This window comes from Perissodus microlepis, chromosome 18, assembly GCF_051167445.1.
Source record: "Perissodus microlepis isolate ML-2025 ecotype Zambia chromosome 18, ASM5116744v1, whole genome shotgun sequence".
NCBI classification, from domain to species: domain Eukaryota; kingdom Metazoa; phylum Chordata; class Actinopteri; order Cichliformes; family Cichlidae; genus Perissodus; species Perissodus microlepis.
Window position 1 is genome coordinate 22,035,661 of NC_140478.1, and position 16,013 is coordinate 22,051,673.

The 16,013-nt window shown below is 38.6% G+C and overlaps 1 protein-coding gene across 2 annotated transcripts; it reads left to right on the forward strand.

Moving 5' to 3' along the window:
• The first annotated feature begins 1,306 nt into the window (after positions 1-1,306).
• Positions 1,307-14,912, forward strand: LOC146367840 (apical endosomal glycoprotein). Of its 2 annotated transcripts, none has more exons than XM_084912811.1 (24): positions 1,307-1,409; positions 1,511-1,726; positions 1,823-1,942; positions 2,066-2,218; positions 2,307-2,398; positions 2,867-3,034; positions 3,318-3,515; positions 3,634-3,742; positions 4,967-5,089; positions 5,176-5,275; positions 5,461-5,620; positions 5,750-5,846; positions 5,992-6,135; positions 6,770-6,957; positions 7,369-7,534; positions 8,173-8,391; positions 8,495-8,673; positions 9,782-10,019; positions 11,792-11,951; positions 12,054-12,168; positions 13,548-13,665; positions 14,467-14,560; positions 14,659-14,737; positions 14,811-14,912. In XM_084912811.1, the coding sequence occupies exons 1-24, from the start codon at positions 1,322-1,324 to the stop codon at positions 14,910-14,912; spliced, it is 3,426 nt and encodes a 1,141-aa protein (XP_084768937.1). In that variant the 5' UTR covers positions 1,307-1,321. The 2 variants fall into 2 exon arrangements, with proteins under 2 accessions (XP_084768937.1, XP_084768938.1); XM_084912812.1 differs by having other exon boundaries at positions 1,322-1,409; positions 2,057-2,218.
• The last annotated feature ends 1,101 nt before the right edge of the window (positions 14,913-16,013 follow it).

Here is a 16,013-nt window from a genome sequence, read left to right on the forward strand (position 1 = left end):
CAACAAAAGGAGCAGCATTAAATATTAACTGTATTTATTTATTGTGTGAATTTTGTTTTCTTTTTGCATGGAGGTTGGTTCCTGTTGAGCTCGTCACCAAACCAAAGTCACAGCAGTGTTGCACAGGTAGTGTCTGAATGGATCCAACTTAAAGACACCACATCCTGTCTCACTTTATGGTACCACATGGACAACAGGTCAGCAAAAAAAAATCAGGTTGCACTTTATCCTGTTTATCTTGTGTAGTTTCCTCACTGACTTCCTCAAGAAGTGTGCACAAATGTCATGTATTCGTGAATCACCTGCTTTACTTTGTGCAAGACTGAGAATATTCTGTGGCAGAGTTCAGTTTGTTCCAAAAAGAGTTGCACTACCAACAGTGAAACCAGCAGCCTTTTAACCCTGTAGCAGAAAGATGCCAGTATTAGTTTTGGAAATGAAAAGTGTACATTTCTTGTTTTTAACAAGAATCTCTCTTTTTTTCTCTCTCTCAACTAAAACAATTTTCCTGTTGTCCATCAGCGACTCCGGGACTTTGCAGGTGTTCATACGTTCAGGGCCGTCAGACGAGGATCTGATGTTCCACAGTAACAGCAGTGAGAGCAGCTGGAGCAAGTTCTCTCAGTCTGTAGAGACATCCAAACCTTTCCAGGTATTGCAAACAGATTTAGCTGTTACATTAGAACCCAGGAATATTATATACATATTTACATGCTCTCTCAAAAACAGCTGCTGATCGAGGCAGAGACTAGCAGAGGATTCATTGCCATTGATGACATTGGTCTCACACCAGGCCTCTGTCAAGGTACAGCTATTCTTTTTTTTTTTGTTGTTGCGTTCCCTTTTTTCTTAGTAAAGCAAGTTACACAAAATATTTTGTTTTCTTTTTGACACAGTTAATGAAACAGATTTGGGGTTTGCGGGTTGCTCGTTTGAGAATGGCACATGTAACTGGGAGGACATCAGTGTTGGCCAGTGTCGGTGGATGAGAGGAAGGAACGTTACTGGGAATACAGGACCATCCGTAGACCACACTCTGGGCACTAATCTAGGCAAGGCCAAATACACACACTAAAGATATAATAATACATTTACACCAAGTGTCAAATCAAACTGTCTCAGATTACTTTTCCTAAACCTGGACTCTTCTTACAATCTCAGCCGGCTTTTGTCTTTTTGTACAATTTGTACAGTCTTAGCAACACTTGTGTTTATGCAGTTTCACACTGAGATAAGTGTAGACAATCAGCAGTTTTAAGTAGGTTCTGATCTGACGTGTCCAGGTTGGTACATGGCAGTGGAACCTATCCGGGGTGATCCAATGAGCCCTGCTACCCTCCAGAGTCCCCTTATGAAACAGGCCAGCACCACCTGCATACTGCACTTCTTCTACAACATGTATGGGGAGGGTATGTTTATAGGATCTATGTCTTCAGCAAATAAATAAATAAATAAATAATACAATTCAAAAAAATTATTCCAACCTTTGCAACAATCAATCAATCAACAGATGCAGAAGAGCTGAACGTGCTACTGAAGGAGGGATCCAGGACCACCAGGCTGTGGTGGTTATCTGGTAACCACGGAGATTCATGGCAACACGGTGAAGTAACGATTGGCAGAATACCTCAGGACTTCACCATCCTGTTTGAGGCCTCCAGGACCTTCGATATGCCCGGACACATCGCTATTGATGATGTGGACTTCACCAACTGCAGCTTGCCTGGTAGGCTACCTGCTCACCCTGTGCGCTCTGATGTCCTCTTTACTATTTTGTCCCTTCTGGACATTTATTTTTTATCTTTTTAAAAATTATTATTAGAGCCACAGCCTCAGTGTCCTGAGGGTGTGTTCACATGCAACAACAGCGTGTGTGTGGACACCAACCATGTCTGTGACTTCAGCGATGATTGTGGGGACTGGTCTGATGAAAACAACTGTGGTGAGAAAAGAAAAATGCTCAGTGGTAGATTTTGTACTTGGAAACTGAATTTTTGTATTAATTACATTTATTTTTTAAATTATTCACTTCTTTCTTTATCTGCTAATCACGTAGCGCTACAAGGTGTGTTGGAGCGCTGCAGCTTTGAACACGGTCTGTGTTCCTGGGCAGCAAGCGATGTGGACACACCCGGAGCTGAGTGGACATATCACAAAGGAGAGGACGCCTGGCCCCACCACGGACCTCACAGGGACCACACACAAAATTCTGATGCAGGTCTAAGAGTTAAAGTCTGAATTATCTTTGCTTTGAATCAGTAATGCTATGATTTATTTTAGTTTTCAATTCCGTCTTATCCAAACAGGTCACTACATTATACCTGGAACTCACCTGACTGCAAGTGGCGAGACATCAGAGATTCTGTCCAAAACTTTATTGCCCAGCTTTAATTGCAAAGTGAGTTTACTGTATGTAAATTAAAGTGTTGTTTACAGAAAAACACCACCTTGTGTTTTTTAGGCTAAAAAAAAAAAATCACCAAAATGTCAAATGGGGAGAAAAAGCAGGCAGTTAATAAGCTTTTAATAAGCTGCAGTGGTTTCATTAATACAGATAATAGTAATAGCTGATGGGGGCAAAATCTTGACAGATTGACAAACTGCAGGAGATAATAATAATAACCTTTGATGTATTTAATAGCATCTATATGAAGCACTTATGGGGCACAGTACAAATAAAACTGCTGAACACTTCTGTAATTATACTACAGTAATAACAATGCTTATCTACACATATTTTTATTACCTTTCTGATTCTTATCTTGAGTAATTGCAGGTTGCTGAGTCTACAAGAATTCTTTAGCAAACACCATCCTTTCGTCAGCCCGTTCTTTTTATGCTCACGGTACTGTTGTAATACTTTCAGGTGAGATTCTTCTACTTCAGCCTGAATGATGCTTCAGGCCGACTGACTGCACAGTCCAGGACTCTACGGTCCGGTAGTGACGACAGAGTTTTATGGACCAGGGAAGCATCACAAAGCTACAGCTGGCAGAGAGCCGAGGTTACGTTGTCCTCCGCAACCAGCAGCAAGGTTAGTGAGGACACAAGCAGTTAATTGAATGGCAGCCACTGCCTCATGTGTATAAATGCTGTTAGACATCAACTTAAATAATAGCCTTAAATCCCTGAAGCTTACAGACATTATTGAAATTATAAGACCAAGAAGACTGTTGAGGCCTTTGCATAAAAGTGAAAGTATCTGTAGATGAATGAATACTTCTTATATGTACAATATAATTATGTGTTGTATCAGAGCAGCTCCCTGGCAGAATTATAGCTAAAAGGCCACAGTCTAATCTCTGTTTTATCCTCAGATTGTCTTTAGGTATGAGCTCGGCGACGGTCCCGGAGGTCTGGTTGCACTGGACGATGTATCTTTCTCCAGGGATTGTGTATTTGACCCCGACAACAGCGAGCTACCTGACCTGTCGTCGACCTCTGCCCCACCATCAACCTCTAACACACCCACTTCTTCACACTTGACCTCTACTGCTCCAATAAACCCCTGTCAGGTAAGCTGCAGAATCTGACTTTATTTCTGTGATAGCAAACTTAGGAAACATAAATCATTCCATTATAAACAAGTCTAAATACACAGTGGGTATTTGTCTCTTTTTTTTCCTGATGCAGGATAATGAGTTTTTTTGCTGGCAGTCACCAGGAAAAGTGTGTATTCTGGCTACCTTACAATGTGACTATCATCTAGACTGCCCGCAGGGGGAAGACGAAGCCGGCTGTGGTGAGAGCTGCATATTGTATTCAGTGTTTCTAGCAAGAAGTTTGTCTTGAAAAAAGTTTTATTATCAAAGTTGTGGCAAAAATCCATTTAATCACTGTTTTTCCTGAATGTGGCTGGTTGGAGAGGTCATTTAAAACAGTAACGCTGCCATAAAATACACTTCTGTAGTCCTCTAAATGCTAATGTTGCCTACTACGACAGTCCTTAAAAAAATTCCTCCTTTGCAATGGTTAAAATGGTTTATTCATCCCATTTTAAAGCCTGCATGTTGTGGTGCTGCTGAATTTCATTATGAGTAGTGTTTTTACATTTTGACAGTAAATATGGTAGCGTAAATATTACCAAACAGTATTATGAAATTTCACTCTTACTTACAGTGTTTATCCACTGTATAAATATAGTTTTGTTCTCAGGCTTTTTTTATGCCAAATATTCATTTTTTTAAGCCGTGCTGTATAAAAAAGAAGCACTGGAATAGTTGGGAAAGTTTTCATAAGCGCAAGAAATCAGATACAGATGGACTCTGCATAGAAATGAGTTGCACACTTATCCCCAAACAGGTCATGTGCAATTTCAGCGCCAATGAAAGAAGAAATTTAAGTCCTCGCACACTTATGCAGTGTTGTGATTTGTAAGCCTTGATGACAATTTCAGTGCTTTGACATAACCCTAAATAGGCTGTTTGAACTAGAAAACCCTCCAATGTGGTTGAATTATAACAATTCTGCAAAGAAGAGTGGGTCAAAATTCCTCCACAGCAATGTGAACAATTCATTGCCAGTTATCGCAAACGCTTCGCTGCCAAGGGTGGTGACTTACAGTTATTAGGTTTAAGGGGTGAGTACTTTTCATATATTGGAGACTAGTAGGTTTGCATAGCTTTTATTCCCTTAATAAATGAAATCATCAAAACTGCCTTTTGAACTCAGGAAGGGGGCAAAACGTTTTCACAGCACTGTAATTGCCACCAAAACCTCTTGTATGCCTTTAACAGGAGAAAACTGGATCAGTTATGCTCTTCTTTCTTTTGAGGCTTGTGTTTTTTTGGGCCCAGCACCTGTTTTTTCTTTGGCCATGATGACCATGAATATTGTGACTGTTTTATCAGCAGAAATTCCTTTGACTGACGCACCTGCATACAACACAAAATCTTTTAAAAGTGGTTTACTTCTCTCGAGCGAGTGATTTCCACAGCAGTGTTACATCTTGATTTGAACCCTTCAGGTCCGTGCACATTTGAGAATGATCAGTGCCGATGGACTGATGTTAGCGATGGACAGAGCAAGTGGCAGAGGCAGCGAGCCAGTAACAACACTGAGCCACCCACTGATCACACTGCAGACACAGGTGGCTGTTATTGAGTAGTTCATTGATGTTATTGTCATAGCTTCACTTCACAGCGTGTTTAATCACCAGGTGTCTGTTATTCTCAGGCTACTACATGAGAGTTAATTTCAGTAAGGGGTCTACACAGAGTGAAGCTCAACTCGAGAGTCCCCCGCTGTCTCCTTCGTCCCCCTACTGCCAGATTCGGTAAGCAGTGATGCGCAGACAAATGATCGCGTCAAATCTGTTTATTTTGATGGATATATTTGATGGATATGTCCGTGTATGAATTGCTCAATGCTTCAAAGCTCCCCTCCCCTCTTTCTACCATGCAAGTGTCTTCCCAATCCAACGCTCTCTCTGCTTCTTCCTTCCTTCTTTCCTACACACAGGTTTCACTTCCACATCAGTGCAGAGAGCGCTGGGTCACTCAGAGTGCTTATGCAGCAAGCTGGAGGGAGTGAAGCAATCTTGTGGTCACGTAGTCACAGCACCGTCTCTCATTGGAGCCCGGAGCATCTGCCTCTCGGCCTGCACCAGCAGCCTTATAAGGTGTTTGATTTTGCCTCCTCTCAACAATGAAAAATGTACACGGGAAGCAATGAGAACAAATGAGTTTCATATAATAATAAATAATAAATACTAATCATTAAAAAGTGCCTGACCATTTTTTGTCACCAGGTTTTGTTCAGTGGCGTGAATAATGCAGCTGCTTCTCATGTTGTTGCTGTGGATGATATCTCTTTCCTAAACTGTGAAAAATCCTACCAACCTCCAGGTAAATAAAGTTAATTCAAAGTGACTGTTAGTGAATATATGACATGAGAGGTAGGGGAATGAGTGTGGTGCATGTATCATTTTATATCCATTTTTGTGCCATGTTCAGACTTCCAGGATTATTTTTGTTTTCCTTCCCTTCTCAGCTCTGGCGTCCTTTGGCTGTTCTTTTGAAGATGGTCTGTGTGCTTGGGTTCAGGGGGCTGAGGATCAGCTGGACTGGCTTAGCGGGGCAGGTCCCACTCAAACCTCTAACACCGGGCCTGCAGGAGACCACACCAGCAGCAAAGGTCCTTTTACCTCATGCTAAACTTTCATTATGCTAGTCACAATATTGTTGTATATTTATGCAAGTGCCAGATGCCTGTGTCCTTCAAGGCTGGCCTTTGTAACCTTTGCTGAGCATCAGCCACTGTAACCACAAGTGACCATTAATGCAAATTGACTGTTGACATTATAACAAGTAGAACTGAGTGAACAGGACAGACTGAGTAATGTCCATCACAAAATGGCAGAATGCACATAAAAGACAAATCCTGCAAGACTAACTGCAAGATGGTGCATCTTAATTCCACAGTTAAAGCTTAAAATTGATTAACTGGGGAGTTTTCATAAATTGTTATAAACATTAGCTTAGTTTTTGGGACTATATAACCAAAAAGAAGTAGTATTGTATTGCTTGAAGCAGTGGCATGATACATAAAATTATAGTCTTACAAAATGTCTATTTCTTTTTACCTTTAGCATTTCTCAAATTTTGGTTTCTAAAATTCTCTCTTTAAACTTTTTATGGCTCAGTGTGACACAATGTGAAAGTGGAGCATCACTCCTCACATGCCACATATGCAAGCTTAGGACATAAGTTGCAAATTTATTTTTATTAAAAGGTTGAGACCTTGAAGTTGTCTTGTTTTTGTTTCACAGGGAAATACCTTTACATCGAGAGTTCCTCACCGAGCATAAAGGGTGATTCAGCCCAGCTGAAGTCTTCACTGCTTCCACCTGCTGGTGAAGAAGGATACTGTTTTTCATTTTGGTACCACATGTTTGGAGCCACTGTGGGTTCCCTCAAGATGTTCCTGCAAACATCTGATCCCTTAGAGAAAACTCTGGTAAAAATATGCATGAAATTAGTCATTTTCTCAATTTGTTTTATCCAGTGAACGCCAAAAAATATGGCAGAGGCCTTAAGAAGGCCACTTAGGTTTTTTTCTTTTTCTTTTTGTTAGTCATGCCGTTTTAGTCTGGACACGTTACTTCCCTTTACTGCAGGAAAAAAAAGGAAAAAAAAGGAAAAAAAACGTCTGTGTGGCCGATTGAGAAATATTTGCGGCTGTTTCCACTGTGTTTTTCTCTGTGTTATTATACTTTTCACATTCTTGTGAAATGCTGATTGCAAAATCACATTAATGCATGGCATAATGAATGCAAGATGCACACTTTCAGTGCATAACACTGTGTTGCAAAAATCCTCCTCACATCCTTATTGGGATGAGTGAATCAACATCCTGTCTTTCCTGTAGGTGTGGCAAAAATCAGGAAACCAAGGAGATGAGTGGCTGCAGGTTCAGAGTCATGTGAACCTGCAGAAAGTCCACCAGGTTGTTCTGGAGGCAGCAGTGGGGGGAGAGGCTGGAGACATAGCCATCGATGACATCTCCTTGAGTCCTGGAGCATGTCCTGTTTCTGGTAATGGAGCTGAAAATGATAAAAATTCCAAGCAACCACATTAATGTCTGTTATTTGCTATTTTTGCTACACATGTGAAGTAATTATATTGTTCCTTTTCAGTTTACTAGCTGTATAGATCAAATAAAATGCTAAATGGGGGCGTAATAGTCATTTTGCAAGTATTCATTTAAAAAATGATGCAATAAGCGTATAAAAACATACCAGGTACTTCACGTGGGCATTTCAAGTTGCCCTGCCTCACACTCTCCTCTCCCCAGATACTAAAACAAGCCCTCCAAAATTTGTGAGGAAGCTGCCAAATTTCCTCTGTCAGCTGCATCTCTCTCTGATGTTTCAAACTTCCATCATCCCAACATCCACCCCTAGGCTCCAAAGAGATGTTTACTTAAGTTTAGACTCCAATTTCATTCATTTGCTCTATTAGATTTCAAACAGGAGCTCTCTGACCAAAATACATAATAGTTTAGCAGCTCACTGAAACTGCAGCAGAACTAGTCTTATCCAATGCACAGGGAGCACATATAGCTAACAAGCAGACAGTAATGTAATTAACTGCAACAGATATTACAGTGTTAATCAAAAACTGTCATGTCTAATGTCCTCAGATTAAGTTAAAATGTAATAATGTTGTACAGATTTGTGTGACTTTGAGGATGGGAGCTGTAACTGGGAGCAGCAAGAAGCCGGTGATTCTGAGTGGATCAGACATCAGGGATATACTCACAACCCTTACACAGGACCGGAGAGCGACCACACCACCAGCACACCTACGGGACACTACTTCTACCTGCCTTCATCGTCTACTGACCGAGCTGGCCAGAAAGCTGCAATGTTTTCACCTCTGTACCCAGCGGGTGAGAGACTCAGCAGTATTTTTATATAATGCAGACAGGGGCCTGCGTTCAAACAGGGCCAAAACAGTTCAGGGGATTCAGATGTGGTTTTTTTGTCCTTCAGACAAAGGATCTTGCGTGCAGCTGTGGTACCACATGTATGGCAAAGGAATGGGGACACTAAATGTTTACCAGCAAAGTGAAGATGGGAAGGAAGCTCTGATTTTCTCTCAGACAGGAGACCAGGGCCTTCTGTGGAGGTTCGCTCAGGCTTCTCTTCTGCCTCGGCTTCATCCTTACAGAGTGAGTCACAAAGATCCATCCAAACTAGTGAACAGAGCAATTTAAGTCATCATTATTTAGTCTAGTGAGAAAATTAGTTTTGTGTATTCAGTACGTACAGAAGCAGAGGGCAGCGCTCCAGCTGTAAACCAGTGCCTTGATCAGAGGCACAAAAACAGTTACATAAATAAACATGTGTGAACAAATAGATGCACAGACAACAAAAAAAGCAGTACAGTGTCTAAATACATTTTTAATTTTTCACACTCAAATTTTGGCATTTCAGGGGGAAATATATTTATTTTAGTTGTTTTTATTCTATATTTTTTCAACAGCTTTGCTTACTGGTAAAAACAACTTAGCTTCAGTAATTGAATTATTTTAAAAAGTAATAAATAGTTAAATGAGCTTCACCTTATTCTAATATAAAACATAGTTAATGCTTTTCTGTTAATTCAGTAATTATAAAATATTAGTACATTTTAATACAGGTTTAACCCTGCTGTGGGTCATTATGTCCCCATAATCAGTATTATTGCTCACCACTGAGGTTGTTCTTTTTTTTTGATGACACTGTACTTTCACTTCCACTACATTGTGGTATTGTTACACAAGTAAACTCTGGGAGTGTTTTTTTTTTTTTCATTTCTACAACTGTATATATTTGTAAGCCATTTCCTTTATGTTGTTTTGATATGCTGCTTAATTTGACTGTGTTTAAACAACATCTGTAAATATTCAAAATAATGTAAGAGGTGTCATATTTTCATTTAATCTTTGTGTTGTGTAGAAAAAAGTCTGTTGTTTTTGTAAAATGGAGTTGAAACGCACTAGTTGTTCTCCGAAAACACTAAAGTGTTTCCTGGTAATAATGTGGTGAATTAGAGTAATCTACAAAAAACAGAAGACCAATATTTCAAAACCTGATCACATAAAACTGCATAAACACATATTACTGTGAGAGTTTATTTTCTTGGGCAGACAAAAATTGTGGCACATTAATTGGTAACAGTACTTTGAGTGTACAACAGTGCAGTGTCACGGAAATGATACAAAAATATAAAATAAGACTAAAATAACTCTTCCACTAAGATTTTTTAAAATCTGGTGTACATGCTTTGTGTCTCAGATTGTGGTGGAAGGTGTGAAGGCTGGCCCTACACAGGAGGGGGACATGGCTATTGATGATGTACAGCTGACTGATGATCAGTGTCCTCCTCGTGGATTTTGTGACTTTGAGGACACGATGTGTAGCTGGAGCAACCTGGGTGAAGGAGTCGACCAGGGAGACTGGCTCCGTGGCAGTGGTGGTTCCCCGAACCCACATACAGGACCCAGTGTGGATCACACTACTAATTCCACACAAGGTAGTAACTATACCGGATAGAGACAAAAAGTAGACTTTACAGATGCATAAAAAACACAATTGCCATGAACAGTGTTGGTCAAGTTACTTGAAAAAAGTAATCAGTAACTAATTACTGATTACTTCCCCAAAAAATCCCGTTACTTTACTGATTACTTATTTTCAAAAGTAATTAATTACTTAATTACTTAGTTACTTTTTAAAAGCACGATTTACAACCTGAATAGGTGATAAAGCAATAGATCTGTCAGCCCAATTCTACTTTTTCTACATAATCCATCATACAAAATGTAATCAAATGGAAAAGTCTCTATTTAAAACTTGTTTTATTAGTTTTAACCTTTTAACTTTATGCATCAAGCAAAAATGTAATTATTTGTAAAATTCTCTGACTGGAAGAAATTAGTTTAACATTTAAACCTATTTTCTGCACATTCCAGAACATAAAATAAAATATTTTTTTGTGTTTACACTCAGTCTTTCAAATAGATGCAAGTGAAACACAGCAGAAAATAAATAAAATCAAAGACTAGCAATCCTGTTGCTCTATTTTCACCTGTAAAGCACGCGGAGGTTTGCCCTGGTGCAGGTGTGCCGCAGCGGTCAGTTGAAGAATCCGCGAGTTTCTCTGTGAATTTCCCATTACGTGGTTGCGCACTCAGTGCTTGCTTGGAAGTTTAGGGGGTTTTTTTCGCTGTAAAAAGAAGTTTTCTTCCCACGCACAACTGACGCTAATGTTTTTGTCACTTTTTACGGAATAAAATTCAAAGTAAGGTCAGTACTTCCACGCTTTAAACGCTGCACGCTCATACTCTCCCGCACTCGATATATTATCCTTTGTTGATCTGCACACAGCTGTTGTCACGAACGTCGCACTCGCTTACGTCACTGTCATGAGACATTCTCGCAAAAAAAATCACGGTTTTAGTAACGCAGTAACGCAGCGTGCTTACGGGAAAGTAACGGTAATCTAATTACTGTTTTTGCAATAGTAATCCCTTACTTTACTCGTTACCTGAAAAAAGTAATCGGATTACAAGTAACGCATTACTGCCCATCTCTGGCCATGAGTTCAGTTATACAGCACGAGTGACTCAAGCAGCATTCATAAAGAATCATTGTGGGAATAAAGCACTTTACAATTATTGGCTCGTGAGAAATAGCAAATGAGCACTGACTGTTTGAACTTTCATGCATGAAACACTTGGCTCAATGCCTAATGCAGAAGCAAGCTGTAAACCAGACGACAAAACTGTTAGCAGGAGGTCACTTTTTACACAAGCAGCAAATATAGAGCTAACTTTATTCAATGTTTGCATTAACCTGATGTTCTTGAATCTAACATTCACTTTTTTTTTACGTCTCTTTTGGGTCTCCTCTGGTCCTGGAGGAACCTGGAGGAGTTCTTAGTTGCCTGAGTCTATGATAGACTCCAGATATATAAAAAGATGAATTAGATTAATTATAAATAGAATATAAATATTAATTGTTGCAGTTTTATTCACCAATAAGGTTCCGCATAGAGACAGAATTGATTATATAGAATAATTTGTCATCGGTAGACTGTGTTTGGCCTAAAGGAAGTATACCATCTGATAAGATAAGATAAGATAAGATAAGATAAGATAAGATAAGATAAGAAGAACTTTATTTATCCTGAGGGAAATTCTTTTGTCGTTCATTATTTTGATATGCATGCTTGTTTGAAATCACAGTTTTTTATGACACTGGCTGCTATTGTTAATCTGAATGTGCTTGCTGTGTTTCCATCAGGTCACTATGTTTACGTGGACAGTTTTGTGGGTGAGTGGGGAGTCTCATCCTTCCTGGTCAGTGATGTTTTACTGCCCTCCACACAAGGGCACTGTCTCACATTCTGGTACCACATGTATGGAAACCATGTTGGGACTCTCCGTGTCTATATAAATAACAGGTAAATACTTCTGTCTGAAGATCATCAATATTAAACAATATTATTATACTAATGAAATTTTCTGCATTACATAAAATAAATGGGTGTCGTCCTGTCTTGCAGGAAAATGCAGGCTGGTGGTGATGAAGTGGGCCTATTGAAGTGGACTGAAACAGGAAACAAGGGAGAAAAGTGGCAGATGGCAAATGTGTCTGTCACGCATGATGAAGCATTTTGGGTATTACTGAGCTTGTGATAAGTTTCATGTGGAGAAATACACAAAATATAAAAGTGAAAAATGAAATGTTGATTTTATATTGCAGCAGATTACATTACAGATTACTTACCATTACAGAGAAATGATTCACAGGTGGACACAAGTAACACATTTGGAACAAAAACTCTTATGACTGCTTTTTGATAAAGCCCATTAGCCAATTTTAATGATGACTGTCAACAAAGGCAGGAGTTGACTTTAGAAGTCTAAAATTACTCCATTTTAAAAATATATACATATAATAATAATAGGGGTATGTATAGGTTGTACAGTGGTTACCCACTTTGTACCTATGGACGTAAACAAACCCAGGTCCTGGTGACTCAGCATTTAAACTATGTGCTTTTCAGATGTGGATCCCAGGGCCCCACATCATATGAAAATGTTTCTGTTAAAAAAAAAAGGCTTTGAGTGCTAGGTGAGAGTAATTGCTATATAAATTACTGCTGCATTATCACTACATTTGATTTATTTGTTTTAACACTTACAGTTGTAATATTATATTCTTATGGTATATATTTAAAATTATGACTTATTCAGTTTCATCTTATTCAGCGTCACGACGTGGACGTGTGTATTGCACTGCTTTTGTCGTTATCAGTCGATGAACATTTGATGACCTGATTGCTCCTCGTGTTTTAACTTTGCTCTTTGATGCGTAACAGTTCTTCTCAGTTGGTTCTTTATAATATTTAATGATAATTTTACTTATGGATGGACAAAATGTTAATGTCAGTTATGCAGAGAAGGTCTGACAAGGATTTTTATGCAAACCCTTCATGAACCTCAGCATTAACAAAACACTGAAATATTAAACTAAAAGCAGCACTTAAGAGATTATGTATTTGAATGGGTTTACTGAGGATTTATATAATTTGTGGCTGAGTATTTCACTTTCTCTCAAAGCCTTCATTGTCTGGGGATTGTGACAGATGTCAGGAGCAAACGTTTGAATTTATAGGCGATGGCATACATGCTGTAAATGCACTTGTATTTATGGGCTTTAAGACTTTATTTACATTTAAATTACAGATTGTTTGTCATTACAGCAGTTCTTTTGTTAAACCTGCGACTCACCGACTTCATTCATGGAATTGAGCACTCATATACACCCATACAGTGATATACCAATCCCTTTAATTTAAGCAGTCTGGATCATAATTTTGTTTTTGCATGGAAGTAATTTTATTCTTCTTATGTGATTTGTACACAGTTGTGTGAGCTGAGAGGTGGGCAGCAGTATATATTTGACAGCTACATTGCCTCGCTACAGTCTGCTTCATGTTTTTTTTTAGATATATATGTAACCTTTAAACTTCTCTCTCTTTCCTTCGCCACAGTTTGTGTTTGTGTATCAGCGAGGCAGGATGGCAGGTGGGGTTGTTGCTCTTGATGATATCACCATCGTCCCAGGCAGCTGCTACACAGAGCCTCCCATTGATCACTCTGACAATAAGGGTAACTGTAGGCCACCGGAGGATACTTCATAAATACGTCTTACTATTTTTTTCATAGAAAACTAGAAGAAAATAATTTCTTGTACTGTGGAAAAATGAATCAGAATCAGAATACTTTATTGATCCCTGGGGGAAATTATTTTTTTGTTACAGTGCTCCATTATAAACCAACATAAACCAACATTAAGACAAGACAGACAATACGCTAACTAAGAATTGTACAATATATACATATATATATATATACATAAGTCACTCATTAATAAATAGCTGGAAAAGAAACGTGTAGTTGAAGCAGCAAATGCTTTTCTTATGTAAAAAATGACAAATTATTTGTGGGTTTACATATTATCCCCAATGACCATAGCAAAACACCTACTTGCATTAATATTTGGGGCAGACACTGTCTCTTTTTTTTTCTTCTTTTGCACTTTATAGCACAGACTGCCAAGCAAGGTTTACTCCCAATTGTTCAAATCAAGATACTTTAAATGGGTCACGAATATTTATCATTTGATTTTGGCAGCTTGAAGTTAATTTTTAAAACAAATCAAACAGGACTAAACACTGAAAATTGATACATGTAATAGTTATATATGTCTAGGTTGTTTACCTCCACAGGACAGTGTGTATTTGACTAAACAATGACCAGACAGTGCTGCTCATTTATGTGCTTTTATCTGCCTTCACTGATAAGAAGAACATCTTTGAATATTGTCAGCTTCGTCTTTCAGAAAGTGAAATATTGGAAAAACAGTCATCTGTTTGAATGTGCATTCATCATGGTTCTCTTTGTGTGCAGGTATGATTGTTGGCCTTGCAGTTGGGCTAATTGTTCTTGCTGGGATCATCATCTTCATCGTCTTTGTTATGCTGAACCAAAATCATAATAAAATGTAAATTTAACAACAGTGATTAGGGATTCAACAGCAGGTGCACATTAATGATGATTGCTCGTTTTTGATGTTCAATAACAATTGTACTTTGTGGTCAGGAATCAGCAGCTATTTGTGAACGATGACGATGCGATTAACCAGAACTCAGTGTTTAACCTGTATGACTGCAGAATAGATGTAAGTAAACATGATGTGGTGACAGGAATCCTGTTTTTTTTTTATCAGATTATTTAAATATGTTTCTTTTCAGGGCACGCAACATGGCACTGAATCTGACTTCTCCTTCTTTAACAAGATTTATGATCCATCGCCGCAAGCAAGGGAGGCCACCACTTCATCGACTGGCGCTTAGGCCAGATGTTTTTCTGTCAAAGTAAATAAAATAAGTAAAATCAAAAGGATTTTTCTCTTTATTGAATAGATGTTAATTTCATGAAATCAAGTAAATTACGTTGGAATGTGCATGTGGGACTTTTCTCAGGAGAGAACATAATCAGTAATTCCTTAAGTGTAGGATGCATCCCCCTGGTGGGCCCTGAAGATACTGCAGGTTGGCATAACAATCTTTTGCCTTTTAAATTATTCACATAAAAAAACAAAACAACACTAAAAGAAGACAGCCATTGTATTTAAAAATGAAGCATTGCTCTTAATTTTCTGAACCATTTTCCCATCTTTAGCATTCACTTGTAACAGGAAAAACTAAAACAGGGGAAATGGCTATCAGGTGCAAGAAGTAAAGCTGCTGCCAGCAAGTCGACATTAAATCAAAGTGAATCAGTGAAAAATACATTGAAGGAAATACTCTAGCTTCTGCCTGTGTGATGAGGTAAAACCTTTGCAAAAACTTATAGTATTCTTATTTTAGGAAACTATACATTTTCCTGTCATTGTGTAATAGAGGGCACTTTTTCTATAAAGGATCTTATGATGTCCAAAAGCAGCAGCTTCTTTCAAGTCTTTTTATTAGACAAAGGTTTCAGTGCAATGTATAATACAAAGCACTTTCAGAATTTTTACATTCTAGTTCTCTCCTCGACCATTAAACAACAAAGAAAAACACACAAACAAACATAAAACAAACAAACAAAAATCAGGAACAATAGTCGTGGGCCTTTCAAAAAAGTCCAGAAAAGGGGACCACAGTTTATAACATTTGTTTTTTGGCCCACAAGAGATTCAGGGTAGCGGCTCAGTTTCTGACCACATTACTGAGGTTTACTACAGTGTCAAGCTAATATACAGTGGTGCAGCGGTCTCCATTCCACATGTTTTCTATGGTTATATTAGCATCAAAATACAGTTGAAGTGTTTGAAGTGCTACATGTAAAAGGTTTTCCTTATGGAGGATGCATATTTTCAAGAATGATGTTTGGTCCTGAGTTCACCCACTTTAACAACTGTGTCCGTCCTGATTGTCCATGGGAAATATTCAATTATCAAAATAAAAATG

Bases quoted from the DNA above. Each gene is read 5' to 3' on its own strand.
- LOC146367840 (XM_084912812.1), top strand. From the start codon at position 1,322: ATGAGCCCTGCTACCCTCCAGAGTCCCCTTATGAAACAGGCCAGCACC. The intron at 1,410-1,510 runs GTATGTTTATAG...ATCAATCAACAG, and splicing joins CTACAACATGTATGGGGAGG to ATGCAGAAGAGCTGAACGTG. The intron at 5,276-5,460 runs GTAAGCAGTGAT...TCCTACACACAG, and splicing joins TCCCCCTACTGCCAGATTCG to GTTTCACTTCCACATCAGTG.